The 15,844-nt window shown below is 34.7% G+C and overlaps 1 protein-coding gene across 1 annotated transcript in view; it reads left to right on the top strand.

The window, feature by feature from the left end:
* Positions 1–3,972: 3,972 nt before the first annotated feature.
* LOC137253636 (uncharacterized) overlaps positions 3,973–15,844 on the top strand; it is a 38,949-nt gene continuing 27,077 nt past the window's right edge. Inside the window, exons 1-4 of the mRNA XM_067790989.1 lie at positions 3,973–4,288; positions 6,633–7,129; positions 7,204–7,570; positions 9,584–9,770. Of these exons, the coding sequence (XP_067647090.1) occupies positions 4,051–4,288; positions 6,633–7,129; positions 7,204–7,570; positions 9,584–9,770 (1,289 nt within the window). The 5' untranslated portion in view covers positions 3,973–4,050. The remainder of the gene's footprint in view (positions 4,289–6,632; positions 7,130–7,203; positions 7,571–9,583; positions 9,771–15,844) is intronic.

Below are 15,844 nucleotides of genomic sequence, written 5' to 3'. Positions count from 1 at the left end.
CTATTTCAAGGATATACTCGAACTTACGTTAAATTACATTTTTTCTGCTACATTCACTCAACGTGTTTATTCAGCTGTCTGGCAGTTGATAACGAAGAAAAATTTTCCTTTTGTTACTTAAGTGAAGTGTAGAGAATATTGTAAAATGTCCTTTTTCTTAAAATTCTAGAATAGTTGTTTCATTTGGCAGTTGGTTCAACTCATCCCGTTCATAAAACAAATGTTCTATCACTCAAAAGCGCCCAGTGTCGCATATCATAGTCATAAATCATAGTTTCTGTATACACTGAAAACAAAAATGTATACGCTCATAAAAAACATTTACCCAAAATGGGAAAAAACATTGGAGAATGAAATGTGAAAGCACTTGCTAATATTTAGTTGTAAGCGATTCCTGCTACACCGATATATTACCCTATCGAGGTCTGACGGAAAGAAGAGCTTGAAAAAATTTGTTCCTTGACTTTTAAGAACCTCCCCAAGGTAGTATCACATACGAAACAAAAATAATTGCTATCACTTTAGAAGTCGTAAAACAAAATTGGGTAATAGTAGCAACTTCGATGTAATAACAGTAACATTTTTAAGTGAAATAAGTAAGTAACAAATTTCGATTATAAAAACAACAATAGAGGCATTCCAAAACAAAACGCAATGATTGACTCATAACAAGTTCTTAGATAAAACTGGAAATGTGCCCAGTTTGAAATGGAGGCATATTTTCAAACGATATTTATGATATTATAGCAATTATGGAAGAACAGACATGCAGCCAAAAAATCACATTTATCGGACAACTAAGTTTGAAATTCCGACAGTAGTTGTTTGTAATTATTGCGTTTTGGGGCTCGTTTCACAAAACATACAAGTCAAAAGCTTTTCAGAATACATTTTTTTTCATTTTGGTTTGAAACCTTTTGGAATTATTTGGTTTTGCTTTCGAAATTATTGGATTTTATACACTTTGGTGTAAATGGTATTTGCTATTTATAGAATGGAAGTTTTGATACCATTATTTCAGCGACCCTGGAGAAAATCGTTGAACCATGTGTATCATTTTTGTCATATTAATACTCCAATATGAAGTATATGCTCCAGCTCTAGAATTGCTTGTGTATAGTTCATTAGTAATTCGTTAGGATTTTTTGGAAAGTTCTCGCCCGAGGATAGTTACGGAATTCTCGTATACGCCTGAAATACTCGTAAAGTACTTCTTATACTATTTTCACACAGACGGCTTATTGAATAATAAAGGCAGTTTTCTACATTAAGACGCTTATTGAGCTCAATCTTCCCTACAAAATTCGAATCTATAATTATTTCATTAGTAGCTAATCGAATGCCTAATGAAGTCAAAAGCACAATGCAACTCTGTTGGCCGCGTTCCGCTTCTTAGTTTTTGGTGTGTTCAGTGCTTAAAAATGTCATTTGTCAAAGTAAATGTCACTGTCTGCATGGCGGAACGATACAAGGTGGTCGCATCGAACAGCTGATTATAACCTTTTTTATTTGATTTGATACATCAACTACCGGCGCAGTACGATTTTGACATTTATCCATCGAATTTACAAGTACATGGAATTTTGTTTGTTTGTAGGTATGTCACCATGCTGCCACCTTGTATCGTTCCGCCATGATTGTCTGTCATATAGCATTGTCATTTTATTCGCTTGACATTTCATCCTTCATACTAATCGAGCAGTTACTTCTGTGTGAAAACAAAAAATTTACGATTTCATTAGAAGGTGAAATGAGATCATTAAGTTTCTGTGTGAAAACAGTATTAGATAGACCTTAAATGGGATGCCAGTAATCCACAACTTATCCCCTTTCATATAAATATAAAGAAATTTTCAACTCAAAAAATTTATAAAATTATTGCGTTTTGCTATGAAACGTATTTTTTGGAATTCTCCAAAATGGCTAAATTTTATATTTCTTACTTCACATACAGATAGTAACATAGGTTTTAGAAAGTTAAGTTAAATTCCATAAATATCTCAAAAAATAATTAAGCGTGCACTTATTGCGTTTTGGTTTGGAACTCCTCAATTGATCTTTATACTATAAAATTAAGTAAACACATATATAATTAATTTGTATTCACGTAGTAGATAATATTCAGACACGTATGGATGAAGATAAGTATGTACAGTGGCATGCCACAGAATAAGATCGTCTACGTCCTACTTAATACAGGTTCCTTGCAGTGAAATAAAGTTAGCAAGGTCGAAAAGGGATACGACTGAAACTGCACCCAGGGTATCTAAATTAGAGTAGCAATAAAAAAACTGGCGTACATACTCAATTTTACAAGGGCGAAACTTCTATTTAATTTTGTGGTAGGGAAAGCAACAGAGGTCATATGTCATAAAAGTCATGCTTCTATATCAAACAGTTGTTTGGTCCATACACGATCGTAAGAAAATGGGTCGCATATTCTTGTATTAAGGGTGCACCTCAGTTACCTCCAGCTGATTCTATAGCCCGAACATGTCGGACCAACAGTTGGTTACTTATTTTGAGGCCACTTAGCCAACTGCAAAGTTTGCCGGCTGCACCAAATCACGTGGAATTACATATCGCACACCTAGATCAAAAGGGAGCTAACCCAAAAATCAAATTTGGAAGTTATGAGTATCAGCGGGCTTCAGAATTCAATACCTAATCAGCGAGAAATTGCTTTAAAAAAAAAAAAGGTCCATTGGCGCATGTGGATCTCAGTTGTCTGAGCGATTTTTTTTAGTTAATCGCACTTTTGCTCTCGGTGTGCAATATCGTCGGTCCCAACGAAAACTGACTCATTTTTGACTCCCATGAAATACCAACACTTTTCATCATTCGGGTGGGAAACTAGCACAGTTCGTTGGTTTTCTGGAAAAACTTCAACAGTTCCGTTGTGTTAGTCTTGGACAAAAATAAACGAAATATATGACGACGAACTTATCGCCGTAGGAACATTTCGTTCAACTTGAAACGGTACTAAGATCCGAATAGTGGATCTCTAAAAATATCGTGACATTAAAACCTATAACGCATAAACTATTGTTATCGGGAGGCAATTGTATTTACTTGTAACATTTATCACCATGGCCAATGAATGTATTCTCATATCTATATATAAAAATGAATGTCCGTTTGTGTGAGGCTTATAGAATCAAAAACTATCCGGCCGATTTTGTCCAAACTTTCACATAAGTTGCGTAAACCTCACGCGGTGGCTCGCACATAGGTTTGGTTGCGATCGAATCACAGGGTCCCGAGATATAGGCCAAAACGTGGACCCGGGTACCCCTAGAATGTGTTTATAGAATATGGATAACAGATGAAATCCGTTAATGAGTGCTTTAGTAGAGGGTAATTTTCATACCCCTGGGTGACTAGGGTCTCGAGGTATAGGCCAAAACGTAGGCCCGTGAACGCCTAGATAGTGTTTTTACATTATGGGTATCAAATTGAAGCTGTTGATGTGTGCTTTAGTCCAGAGTAAGTTGTATGCCGCTGGGTGACTAGGTTCGCGAGATATAAGCCAAAACATGGACCCGGATACACCTTGAATGTGTTCTTTTTAAAATGTATGCAGATAGACCAAATTTAGGGCAGAACAACGTCTGCCGGGTTTGCTAGTCTTTAATAAAAATGTAATGTTATAATATATGATTAAATAAACTTATAGAAAAATAAGCTCGTTCGATTTCCTTATTCATTATTTTTATTTTATTATTGCGTCCAAATAGATATGCGTCCAATAGAAATGAGTTGAAAGTTCATAACGTCAAACGGACGAACACGACCCAATCTATAACTTTTTTTTACGCGACACATTTTTATATATAAAGGTCTTCTATATTATCAATTCCAACTCGCCAATGTTTTGTATACCTATTCATTTGAACAGCACTGTATTTATGTGAATCTTAAAGGTTTTATAAAGGCTCGAAAAACTAGCATCGTTAGTAGTTGTCCGCGAGATTCTAGCCCTAAAGACAAAAGATCACAAACATACATACGCCTAAATGAATATTAAGTGCAGTGCTAAATTGAAATAAAATGACGTCAAATACTCAACATAACGGGAAATCAGATTTTTCATCCGCTTCAAATGAAGCCACGCCGCAAACTTTTAAAGCCCCAGAGTGGGTCAACGTGGCGGTTTTCGAAAAACTTTTAAGTCGAATTGTTCCATATTATCGACAGATCAAAAACTTCGAAATTAAACCGGCTGTAGCAGCGGGAGAAAATTTTTTCACAGACTTGGTTCGCGTTAAAATTGATACTGAACTTAAAGGTCCGTTAGGGATCAGTTATGCCCACTTAATGACCGAGACACAATGAAGTTTCCATAAAGATGCGTTTAACGCAATCTTATGCATGCCAGTAACATCGACACAATCACGCAAGACGTTACGTTTCTAAATATGAAGGAGCTTCAGGCTCGGCAATTGAAGTTTATTTCGCCTTCCCAATTCACATACAAAATTTTGCCAATCAATGTTATAAACATTCTCACTATACAACAAAAATACTTGCTAACATATTTTGTGTCCGTTTCATTTGTTAAGTTTCAGTTTTTAATTGTGAAAACTGTTAGAAAAGTTACCAACAAGTGGGAGAAATAATTTCACTTGCAATGTGTGAAAGCATCTTTAGCCAAAGCAAATGTCAAATTCTTCTTATGCTTTGCTTGCAACAAAAGTTGGAAGTTGGCTACTTTTTCATATCAGATGGCGCCACTGTTGCTCAATCTGCCGTTCTGCATAAAAATTCGTGCAGTATACTCATAATGCATAAGATTGAGTTAAACGCATATATGTAAATGGAAAACTGCTTATGTAACGGGGCTATACTTGGAAGTGCCGCTAAATTTCCTACCTCCACTTAGTTGTTGTAAACTGATCCCAATTTCAAATCCTTTCAAAAAACGTAATAAAAATTTCTATCGAAATTTCGAATGGCGAATTTAAAAAATGCAACCAATTCTTTATTACGTTGACTGGAAACCATCATTTTGGACTATCTATAGACTAAAATATAGACTGAAATAATTTTTTTACTACGGTATTAATCACCCAACGACCAAATTCGCTAATCTGAAAGTTATATAATTCTTGCAACAATTTTGATTTTTCCTTTTTGTATGGAGTTTCATATCAAAACGACACATTTACATATTTGAAAAGCTTAAATTGGCTATAGGGACATGTAAATTTAAAGTACAAGTAATCCCTTCGTTAAATGCTTATTAAGTCAAACATACTCGATATGAGAAGAAACAAATTTCGTTTGGTATAAGTGGTAAAGTAAACTTTGCCGATTTTCTCGGAACTACTTACGATGTACATGTTTTATTTCGGTGTGGACCCCTCTACATATGAATAAGCTTGTCTCATGTAATTTAGTATAATAATAATATGATCTCGTATATTAAGAGGCCAATTTACACCTCTAAACAAAATATTCGAGAGTGCCTTTGAAGAATGGCTCCAACAAACATTTCTAAAAACAGCGTAATGTATAGGATATGTTAATTCAATAATTATAAAAGTGATATGTAATATGTTCATGGTACAATAAGTAATCGGCCAGTTCAAAAAAAAGTAGCAAAAGAGTGCCCATTAGTTTGATACTGTTGTTTGAAAGGAGCCGGAACAATTTTTTTTAAACGGTTTTATTTAGCTTGACTTGTCAGGCCGGCCGCCCTGAATAGAAAGCGACCTATGAAGAAAAATCGCCGCTAGGTGGCGCAAGGATCGAGATTTTCAAAAAAAATCGTATCTATGGTCCGATTTTGTCCATATTTTGAACACATAAAATATACACGAATAGAAAGCGACCTATGATGTCCGATTTGGCTCATGTTTGGAACAAATATTACATATAGTCCGGTAGAAGTGACATCAAAATATTTTGGAGTTCGGGGAGGGACAAGCATACGTGGCGCAGAGTCGAGTAAAGTCTTTGGAAGGATTATGTATTTAGTACTTAGATTGTAACAAATTGTCAGGAAATAGTCCTTCTAATAATGAGTCACTAAATGAACTAAATAAATTAGGTAGGTCCTAGATACTAGTCATCACATTCCTCATCAATCTAGGGCGCTGATCAGACAATTAAATAAAAGCGTTAGACGCGTCAAATTTCTATTGATAGTCATATATAACACCAACTAAACCTTAATAAGGTTATGCTACGCCTCACATTTTTAAAAATTTCACGCTCCCAACGCTTTTATTTACTTGTCTTCAACGCCCTAGGTTGATGAGGAGTGTGAAACCTAGTACCTAGGACCTACCTAATTATTTTCTACCTTTTAGTATTATTATTACTTCATGGAAGTATTGTTTTCAATAAAACCGTTTAACTTAGAAATTTTTTTTTAATTATTTTTAGAGCTGCCTTAAACTGCCGAAATATTTTTTTATTTAATATTATAAGGTTTCCTGACATGTGATTTTTAAAATTGCTGTCATTATTTTAGTCTTCAGAAGCTCTATATTTCCTTACATCGTCCTTTAGAAATTTTATTGCACTTTTGTCGGCTAAACGAGTTGTAGACTCTTTAAAGTATATCAGAGCTTAAAAGGACGTAAGAAGGAATTATAAAGCTGCCACTTATGTACTATGCATTATAGATGATACCACAAAGTTGCTTGCGTTTATGATGAAGTTACCTCTACAAGATGAGTTCATGACAGATATGATGACAAATCATAATATTTTCATGGTAGAATATAAGATGTATCATGATGTTGTGCCCGAACTTGAAAAGTTGTATCGAGATGCTGGAGAGGAGGTAATATTTTCGGCAAAATCTTACAACATCGAAACACCATTAAAATGTGATGTCATCTTACTGGAAGATCTGGGCCCCCAAGGCTATAAAAACGTCAATCGCTTAGAAGGGCTCGATATGGAGCATACTAAAGCGGTGCTTAAGCGTTTAGCGCAATGGCACGCTGCCTCTGCTGTACGTGTGGAGACTAAAGGTCCATACCCAGATTTGTTCAATAAAGGCATGTTTCACGAAACGCAACGAAAAATCTTGACTGAGGTCAATACGAGAATGTGTACACAATTTTTAGAATCATTTAGGACTATCTCTGGCCTTGAGAAGTATTATGACAGTTTGGTAAGTTGATGAGATACATAGATTGGTGCAATTTTTTGTTTTATGTTTTATTTATATTCTATCTTCATTATTAGGAGAAAACTTTAGTTAACCTGCTCGATGAAATGTTCCAGACAGCGAATATCGATCCAAAAGAATTTAATGTTTTGAATCATGGTGACAGTTGGTGCAACAATTTGATGTTTAAATACGATAGCGAAGGAAAGTTAATTAATACATTACTTATCGATTACCAATTGGCAAATTATGGCACACCTGCGAAGGATTTGCATTATTTTTTGATGTCGTCAACGAGTTACGATATCAAAGTAAAGCATTTTGATTACTTTATTAGCTACTATCACGAAAATTTATCGAGGAGCCTAAAGCTTTTGAATTATCCGAAAAAAGTGCCAACGCTGAAAGCTATTCACATCGCAATGCATAAATATAGCATATGGGGTGAGTTGTTCTAAAGTTTAAAAAAATTCATAGTATGTATATTTATTTATATCACACAGTTAGATCTGAAAAAGCTCGGTTCATCAGATAGATGTTTTTGCTGTTGTGTAGCACCTATAATTTGCTTCCTTCAAATGGTAGCTTAGGTTAGGGACGCATGCTTCAATTCTGATTCCGTCTTCGGATTTCGGTCCCAAAATTTTGAATTACGACGTGTAAGGCAAGTGGATTACTAAAATGGTGTAACGGGAAACGTATAGAGCTTACGGTGCGTTTGATTTGTCACCCGTAAACAATTTTCATTTGGCTCAGGAAAATCGAAAATATTTTCACCAAAGTTGTATACCCAGCTGTACTTTTAAACTGGGTATTATAACGAGTCAAATGAGGAGGGTTGCAATTGTATAAAGAAACCAAGGCCGACTACTTCTTTATGTCAAAACGCTTGATAAGTTCAGAAAAATGGTGTTATTTTGACCAAATTTATCAAAGTGGCAGATTATGCTGAAAATAAGATAAATCTGACGATGTCATGTCCAGTTTTTCTATATCGAAAGTTTCGAAAATCGGAAAAAATTCGATAGTGCATTAACAAATTCTGGTGATACAACTTGGCTAGTTATGACCTAAAGTACAAATTTTGTAAAATTTTCAAAAACAATCGTGGCACCACCCACAATCAAAAGAAGAAAATTTAAAAGTTTTGCAAGTCGTAAGTTGAATTTTGGAATTTTATTTCCACACAGTAATCCAATTACTATGCTCATCGTGAGCCTTAAATTTTCTCTCTTTAGAGATATAAGCAATTTTGTGACTCTATCGTCGTAGGATTTGCACATGATCTTCGACATTTTTCAGCCACACGCTTCTGTCCACGTCTTTCCTGCCGGTGGATCATATGCAACTCCTGTCTCCATTTCATTTCACCCTTACGGATTGGGACGTCTACCGTCGATTTATCGACTTCTGCACCCTCCTTTGCTCATTCATCGGCCTTTTCGTTAGTTTCTATCCCTTTATTACCGGGAACCCAGTATAGATATATGATCAGAGCGAAGTATCTACAATGCTTCTTGTGTGAGATTTTTGACTTAATATTTATCTGACTTTCAATATGTATATTGATGTGACTGCAGCTTAAGCACGCTTCCTCCGGAAATTCGGTTGCTATCTTAACGGCTACAATTTCCGCCTGAAAGACACTGCAGTATTGCGGAAGATTATAGGATCTCCTTATTTTTAGATCGACGTAGTATTCAACAGATCCGACACTTTCCGTTAGTGACATGGTAGAAGGGATTCAAGGGCTTGATAAGTGCAATACAAAACTGTATAGCTTCGAAGCTTCCGCAACCCAATTGTCAACCTCACGTACCTGAGGGGAATCCTGTTACAAATATGAATGTATCACACACATATTTAGCGGGCGAAGCTCTGGCGACCCCAAGTTCCTCATGGAACTAGGGGGCGGTGGGCGGGATGGCCTAGAAAGTTTAATGTGGTCATATTAATCGTTCCCGAGCTGGTCGGGCTAGTACCTTAATGTTACTTTGTTACCGGAACGTACCGGATCTATATCGGGCAAATGGCCATAAACATCGATAACACTCCCCAAAACCTTCAGGCAGTGTCTTTGTCGTTAATAAAACAACAACAGTGATATGGTTGAAAATGGGCGCGGCTTTGTCCTTATTTAGTTAATCGTTTAGAGTCTCGAAAATACTTTGCCAGTCCCAACGAAATATGGTAAAAATATTATTTTTATGACGGTTACTGCAAGAGGCTATATCTTTCGGAGGACAATATTTGCATATAAATAAGAACTACCTTTCAGCTTTCATCTCATTCATTGTTTGTGACATTTATCTTTGATTATCTCCTTAAACTATGTGCCACCGCTGGGTATAGAATGTTCAGTTTCACCCGAACCTAGACACGCTTACGTGCTTTTATTTAAATATATTGCAAGCTTCCATAGATAAACAAATAAAACACATTTTATTTTTACTATAGGACTAACATCAGCCTTGAGTGTTATGGCCATTGCTCTATTGGATCCAAAAGAGGCTGCTGGAGGCCAGGTTCTTGGATTATCTAAAGATTGTGAACGTTTTAGAGCTGCAATGTTTAGAAATCCTCTTTATCGAAAGCATTTGGAAATAGTTATACCGTGGATGAGCAATCGCGGCGTGTTTTTGGCGTAACTGTTTTAGTTAACTTTCATTATTAAGTAAATATCTAGTTTTGCAATTAAACGTTTTTTTTTATTAGAATGTAATAGAAAATAAAAACAAAACGTCAAAAAATATACCAAAAAATTTTAAGAAAAATACAAGTAGAATTACAAAAAATATCGTTTTGGAACGTTTCCCCTCAATATAAACCATGGTTCAATCATATGGTTGGCTCATCTCATCAGCTGATTTTATTTATTTCATTGCATGGCCGATGGGGTTGTCAAAAGAAGATAGCAAACTCAAAATGAAACCAACACATTGGCAACATTTTCTTAGACATACAAAAACTGCTAAGTTTTATGCATGGTTCAATTATACAGGTTGGCTCATCTCATCAGCTGATTTTATTTATGTCATTGCATGGTCGAAGGGATTGTCAAAAGGAGATGGCAAACTCAAAATGAAACCAACACATTGGCAACATTTTACTTACACATACAAAAACTGCTATGTTTTATGTTTCCATTCCATACCATTCGCACTAACTAATACACAGATTTTGAAAATTTGAACAGACATATTTTGTTATTGCACAGATGAGCCAACCATATAGTTGAACCATGATATAAACATAACGAAATTTTCAACCCAAAAATTGTAAAAACTTCGATTTATGTATGTAGGTACATATGTATATCATAGTGTACCTATACCAAGTGTGTTCACTAAGCGATAAACGTCAAAACTACAAACAGCCTCGCTCACCTGATGGAAATCTCAGGTCTAGAGTCGCATTTTTAGTCTCAACGACAACATTTTTGACTACCAATCGTATGGACTTTTTCAATTTTTCAATCATTCGGAGCATTCGGTAATGGTATCCATTTTGAATTCGCTGTCATTCCGAATCCAGCGAGTGCCTGTCAGAATGCTTGACAGATAAGTCAACACACTTGTACTTGTACACTATGATGTATATTAGGACAATTCTGTCCATGATTCAATTACTAGAGGTTTGTTCTTCAATGACGGCAGAGCTTTCACACTCCCAAATTGAAAAATCTGGACGGGTTGCTTTTACGAAGTAAGGAAAGCGGGGAATAATTCAATCCCCTTTAGCGAAAATTGTAGTATAGTACATTTAGTAGTATATTCGTAGTGATAATAAATTTGTAAATGCCAACAGGTTTTGGAGGAAATAATTCATTTTCAACTAAATATTTCGTGAATTTATAAAGAGCTATGTTGGTTTAGAATTTTATTCAAAAATACACTACCAAAATTTTTTTCAAAAACTCCTTATATGAGCACAAGTTCAATGCATTTTGACACAATAGAGAGTTAATGAAAACCATTCTGAGGCGTTCTTCAATCTAATTCTAATATAGGGCGTTTTTGTGACAAATCATGAAATGGGAAGTTTTTGAAAAGTATTTTGAGATAGGACGATATTGAAAAGGCAGCCGACATGGTCATCCAAAAAAAATGGCTTATCGTCTTAGAACTTTATATTCCGGTCTTGACTTTGACAGAAGAGTTCAGCTTTTATGCGGTCCTGCTACACAGGGAGTATTCACCTTTTTATTCTGAAATTTCGGAAAGCTCCTTTACGTTGAGTAGTCATGGAAGTCTTCCGTTAATTTAGAATATTCGGAACACGTTCGTTTCATACTACCTGACGTGGTCCGAATATATCAAATAAGTATATACTACATAATATTCCAAATATAAATCGATTCCCCAAATAATTAAATAGAGACGAATTTTCCGAACTTACGGAATGAATAAGTTAACATGCTCAATGAGTACATTTCGTTATGGCATCTCCGATATTTACTAATTACATTTTTACATAAATCGATTTACTAGTAGAGTTTTTGACGTTGAACGATGAATTTTGAAGTGGTTTAGGTTTCGTATGTTCATAGGTTTACGAAAGTGCACGATTCCTTGGTGTCCGTACTTTTCAAAAAATTACCTATGTTCCACACTAATAGATCATGGCATAGTTAAAAAATTCATCATAAAGTTAAAATAAATGTTTTAAGGAATAATGCAGTTCAGTATTTATAGGGGATTTGTAAACTGATTGCTTCCTATTTCTACTACTAATATTTTTCGAAAAATTGCAAAGAAACAACACAGTTAACGGATGTCAATTCGATTTGGGAGCAAAATGGCTGCAATTGTCAAAAAATTCGCCTGTCGAGCAAACCTCTTGTGATTGAATCATGCTCTCTGTCTAGGAAACGTAAATATTCCATATGAAATGTTCCACAAATTATACTTTTTGTTTTTCAGGAAGTGAAGTTGAATCCCATCCATATCTTAAACAAAATTTAGTCTGCATTTATAGTGTTTTGATTTGGAACTCCCCATATGTACCTATGTATTACATAACACTGGTCTTACGAGTATTATAATCTCAGCACTAGTTTGTTTTTGTTTGTATGTATGTATGTATTAATGTATTTTGTTTTCATTATCACTCACCAAATAATCCAACATTAATATTTATGTTTAGCATTATAGAGGCATAATTTTTGTCACGAATAAACAAATATGAAAAGCAAATTAGAGGCGAACCACTATTTATTTATGCTGATAGTGTTTTATTTTTAGGTTCTTGTTTGTGCGTTAATTTTGAGTGCGAAGAGCTTCTTTTAATTTTTTATTAATTTAAACAAAAGTAGAATTTTGTCAACAGATCAGAGCACTGAAAAAAGTTTTCTACGTTTTTCCATTTTTGTTACTCAAAAATTTCCTTGAGCACCCACGCATTTATAGCGGTTTCGATTCTTGCAACGTGTCAACAAAAATAGTATTCCCTGAAAGCGTCCAATGGTATTTGGATTTTAATATGCAATTTTGATATAAACCGTTATTGAAGCGAAATGTGTGGGCATAGTGGGAAAAGTTTTCTATCCACTAATGGCGTTTTATTTTCTGCAAAAAATGTCGCTCTGTTGGTCCTTTTCAGCTCCATTTAAGTTTATGTGCTTCTCTTGCGAAATATTTCCCTGAAATAGGAAAAGGGCTACCATTACCTACAAATTTAGCTATTTTGGAAAGCGCCAGCTGACCTAGTTCAAAGGTTATAATTTAAGATTTCAACATAGGGTAACATTTTTCCAGAAAATGAAAGGCCAACGGAAAATATTTTCACTCACACAAAAAAAAAAAAATAAAGTGCTGTGTTAACACTTTTCGGAGTATGAATAAAACTAATTTTAAATTTAGCACCAAAATAAAAAAAAAAAATGTAAGGCGCGATAACCCCCAAAGAGGTTTTAGGCCGAGCTTCTCTTCCAATTTGCGTCGTGCTCCTTTTTAATTTTTCTTACAAATTGGCGGGACGGGACCTACTTGTTTTATGCCGACTCCGAACGGATGAGTTTTCACTGAGAGCTTTTCATGGCAGAAATACACTCGGAGTGCTTGCTAAACACGGCAGAGGGGCGACCCCGCTTAGAAAAAATTTCTTCTAATTTAAAAACCTTATTTCTAAAATTTTAAAACGGTGGCCGCCTAGCACCAAAATAGTGCAATGTGAAAAACTTTTGTGTAATTGTCCATCCATTTTTTTGTTTTTTTTTTTTTATAATTATAACTTAACTTCTTGGAGGTGAAATTCACACTAATTTGGTTTTTATTTGAAACAATACAAAGTGCGGGTTTGATAGCAAAATTTGTTTGTGCACTAAGCTATTTAGAAGCATTGGAAAGTTATTTCCATTAAAATAATATTTTTGAATGACAGTTGAACATTTAAGGGGCGATTCTGTTTAGAAAAACTTTTTCCTAATTGAAAAAACTTGTTTCTAAATTTTTATCGGTGGCTTAAAGGCGGAGCACAGTATCACCATACCACGGCAGCCGACGTTAACAAAAATAAAAAAAAAAAAATTAACGTATCATGTTGCAAATCATTTTTGCTGCTATTATTTTACTCGCAGATGTATGTACGTAGGAATATCGAAAATATCTAAATTATTATCACATGTTCAATCAACATCCATATATATTTTAGAATCATATATAAGTATGTACATACATATATACTCATAGATAGAAGTACATACACACTTCAAAAGCATATACCAACTCGGTTTTTTATATAACAGTGTTGCGCAAGCCATGGGCCGATGCTCTGCATTACCTGAAACCACTAACTAAAAAATTCCGGTTTCGTTGTTAAAACGTTAAAATAGATATTAAAAAAAAAATATTTATAGAGGCTAAATGACTGAAACAAATCTTTTATTTCTGTTTTGTTCGGAATGGTATTGTAAGATTTTTATTTTTATTTTTAGGGTTTCATTCTGTATTGCGAACGATAGCTCAGACCAATGTGAATTCATACAAGTGGCGAATGTTTGATAAATTCGTTCACAATAGTAAACAGCCTCGATCACCTGTTCAATCGCTGTTCGATTACTTAAATCATTTGTTCAATAGTGTTTATCAAACATTTTGTAGACAACTGATATATTGCATTATTTACATATTCTAAAATGTTTGCGTAACTGGCTGCTCACATTTAATCTATTAACTAGATTTCAGAAATGAATATTAATATGTAATGATTTTCTGCATACACATTTAAAAGAAAAGCTGATTTGAAACACAAATGGGCATTTCATGGCACTTCAAATTAATAACTGTGAGCAAAAAACAAACCTTGCTTCCATTCTCTGGCCATTCGCGACGGCAGTTCTCCCTGTCAGCTATTATTTGACGCGTAGGTATAGTAATGGAGGAATAGAAAGATTTTTCACTAGTATGAATTCACAATGGCTCAGACGAACGATTCGCCTCCAAAAGATTTCGGCTAGCAATGATATTCTCTATAAATTTCTTTCGGCCCTTACTTTTCTTACTTTATGTCAAACAGGAAGGCGAAAGCAAGTGTCAAATGATATGTTTCCATCGTTTAACATAGTGCAAATACACCAGCGATTCGTCTCTGAGGCGAAACGAACGTTCGTCCTTAATTGTGGTATTTCGCGTTGGGAATTACCTTTACAGTTAATGAGTAAATTATACATATGGATTTATAATCTTCAGCACATTATCACAACCATTAACATCAATCAGTTATCATACATAAATTAGAATTATCAGTCAAAGAATTGGTGAAGTACTCCCATTTCGTCGATTAGAACTGTTTGCCAATTGGTGTCTGATAACAAAAGTAAAAAGCCGAGGTGATTGCTGTTTGCCATGGCTTTTACACAGTGTGACATTAAGGCAATCATATTGTGTCTCAAACAAATACTAAGATTTATATTTAAATAAAAAAATTTCAACACTACTTACGCTGTTATCGTTTTACACTATAGTAGTAATGTTGGTATATCGCATAACATTCGGAAGGATGTCTTTAAAAGAACAAAAAATCCAATGTCACTAACAAGTTCTGTTGAACGCGTCAAAAATTATTCCTCACAATATGGATAAAACATAGAGTAGATATGTACCGTAGTATATATAACAAGGAATAGCAACAACAAGGCATTACTTAGAGACTAGTTTCAAAACTGCTGAGTGAATAGAGTCATCTGCCTTTAAACCAGTATGAAGTATAACAACGTGAAATTCAGAAACATGTCGTGGGGCCCTATTCGCTATCTGTGAGTTTTAAAGTGTACACAAGATATTGTGTAAACTTTGAAATTCTGATTCTGTAAAGCAAAACTGTGAACAAGAAAACTCACTGATAAAAACTTTGTGAGTTTTCTTGGCAGCCAGTGTACACTACTGTGACATTCAAAACTCATACGCACTATTGCAGAATAACTTTTTTCTTTTCATGGCGTTTGATAAACATTTTCTCACTGACATATGAGTTTTACATTCAGCGCTCATTCAGCAAAACAATGCGCACAATACTTTACAGAATCGCATGAAAATTTTAAGTGTAAATTTTGTGTGCAAATGAGTTTTCGATAAGTGTACATTTTTCAGTTTTTCACAGTTAGGGAATTGACCCCCTGGTAACCATCGCCGTGTGAAAACAAATTTTGTAATTTTGCTTTAGTACCAATAACAAAAAAACATATGTATCGGAAAAATCAAGACAAGACAATGATCAGCT

The sequence above is a fragment of the Eurosta solidaginis genome, chromosome 1, assembly GCF_040869045.1.
Source record: "Eurosta solidaginis isolate ZX-2024a chromosome 1, ASM4086904v1, whole genome shotgun sequence".
In the NCBI taxonomy this organism is placed as follows: Eukaryota; Metazoa; Arthropoda; class Insecta; order Diptera; family Tephritidae; genus Eurosta; species Eurosta solidaginis.
This window is presented reverse-complemented; position numbering and strand designations above follow the sequence as displayed.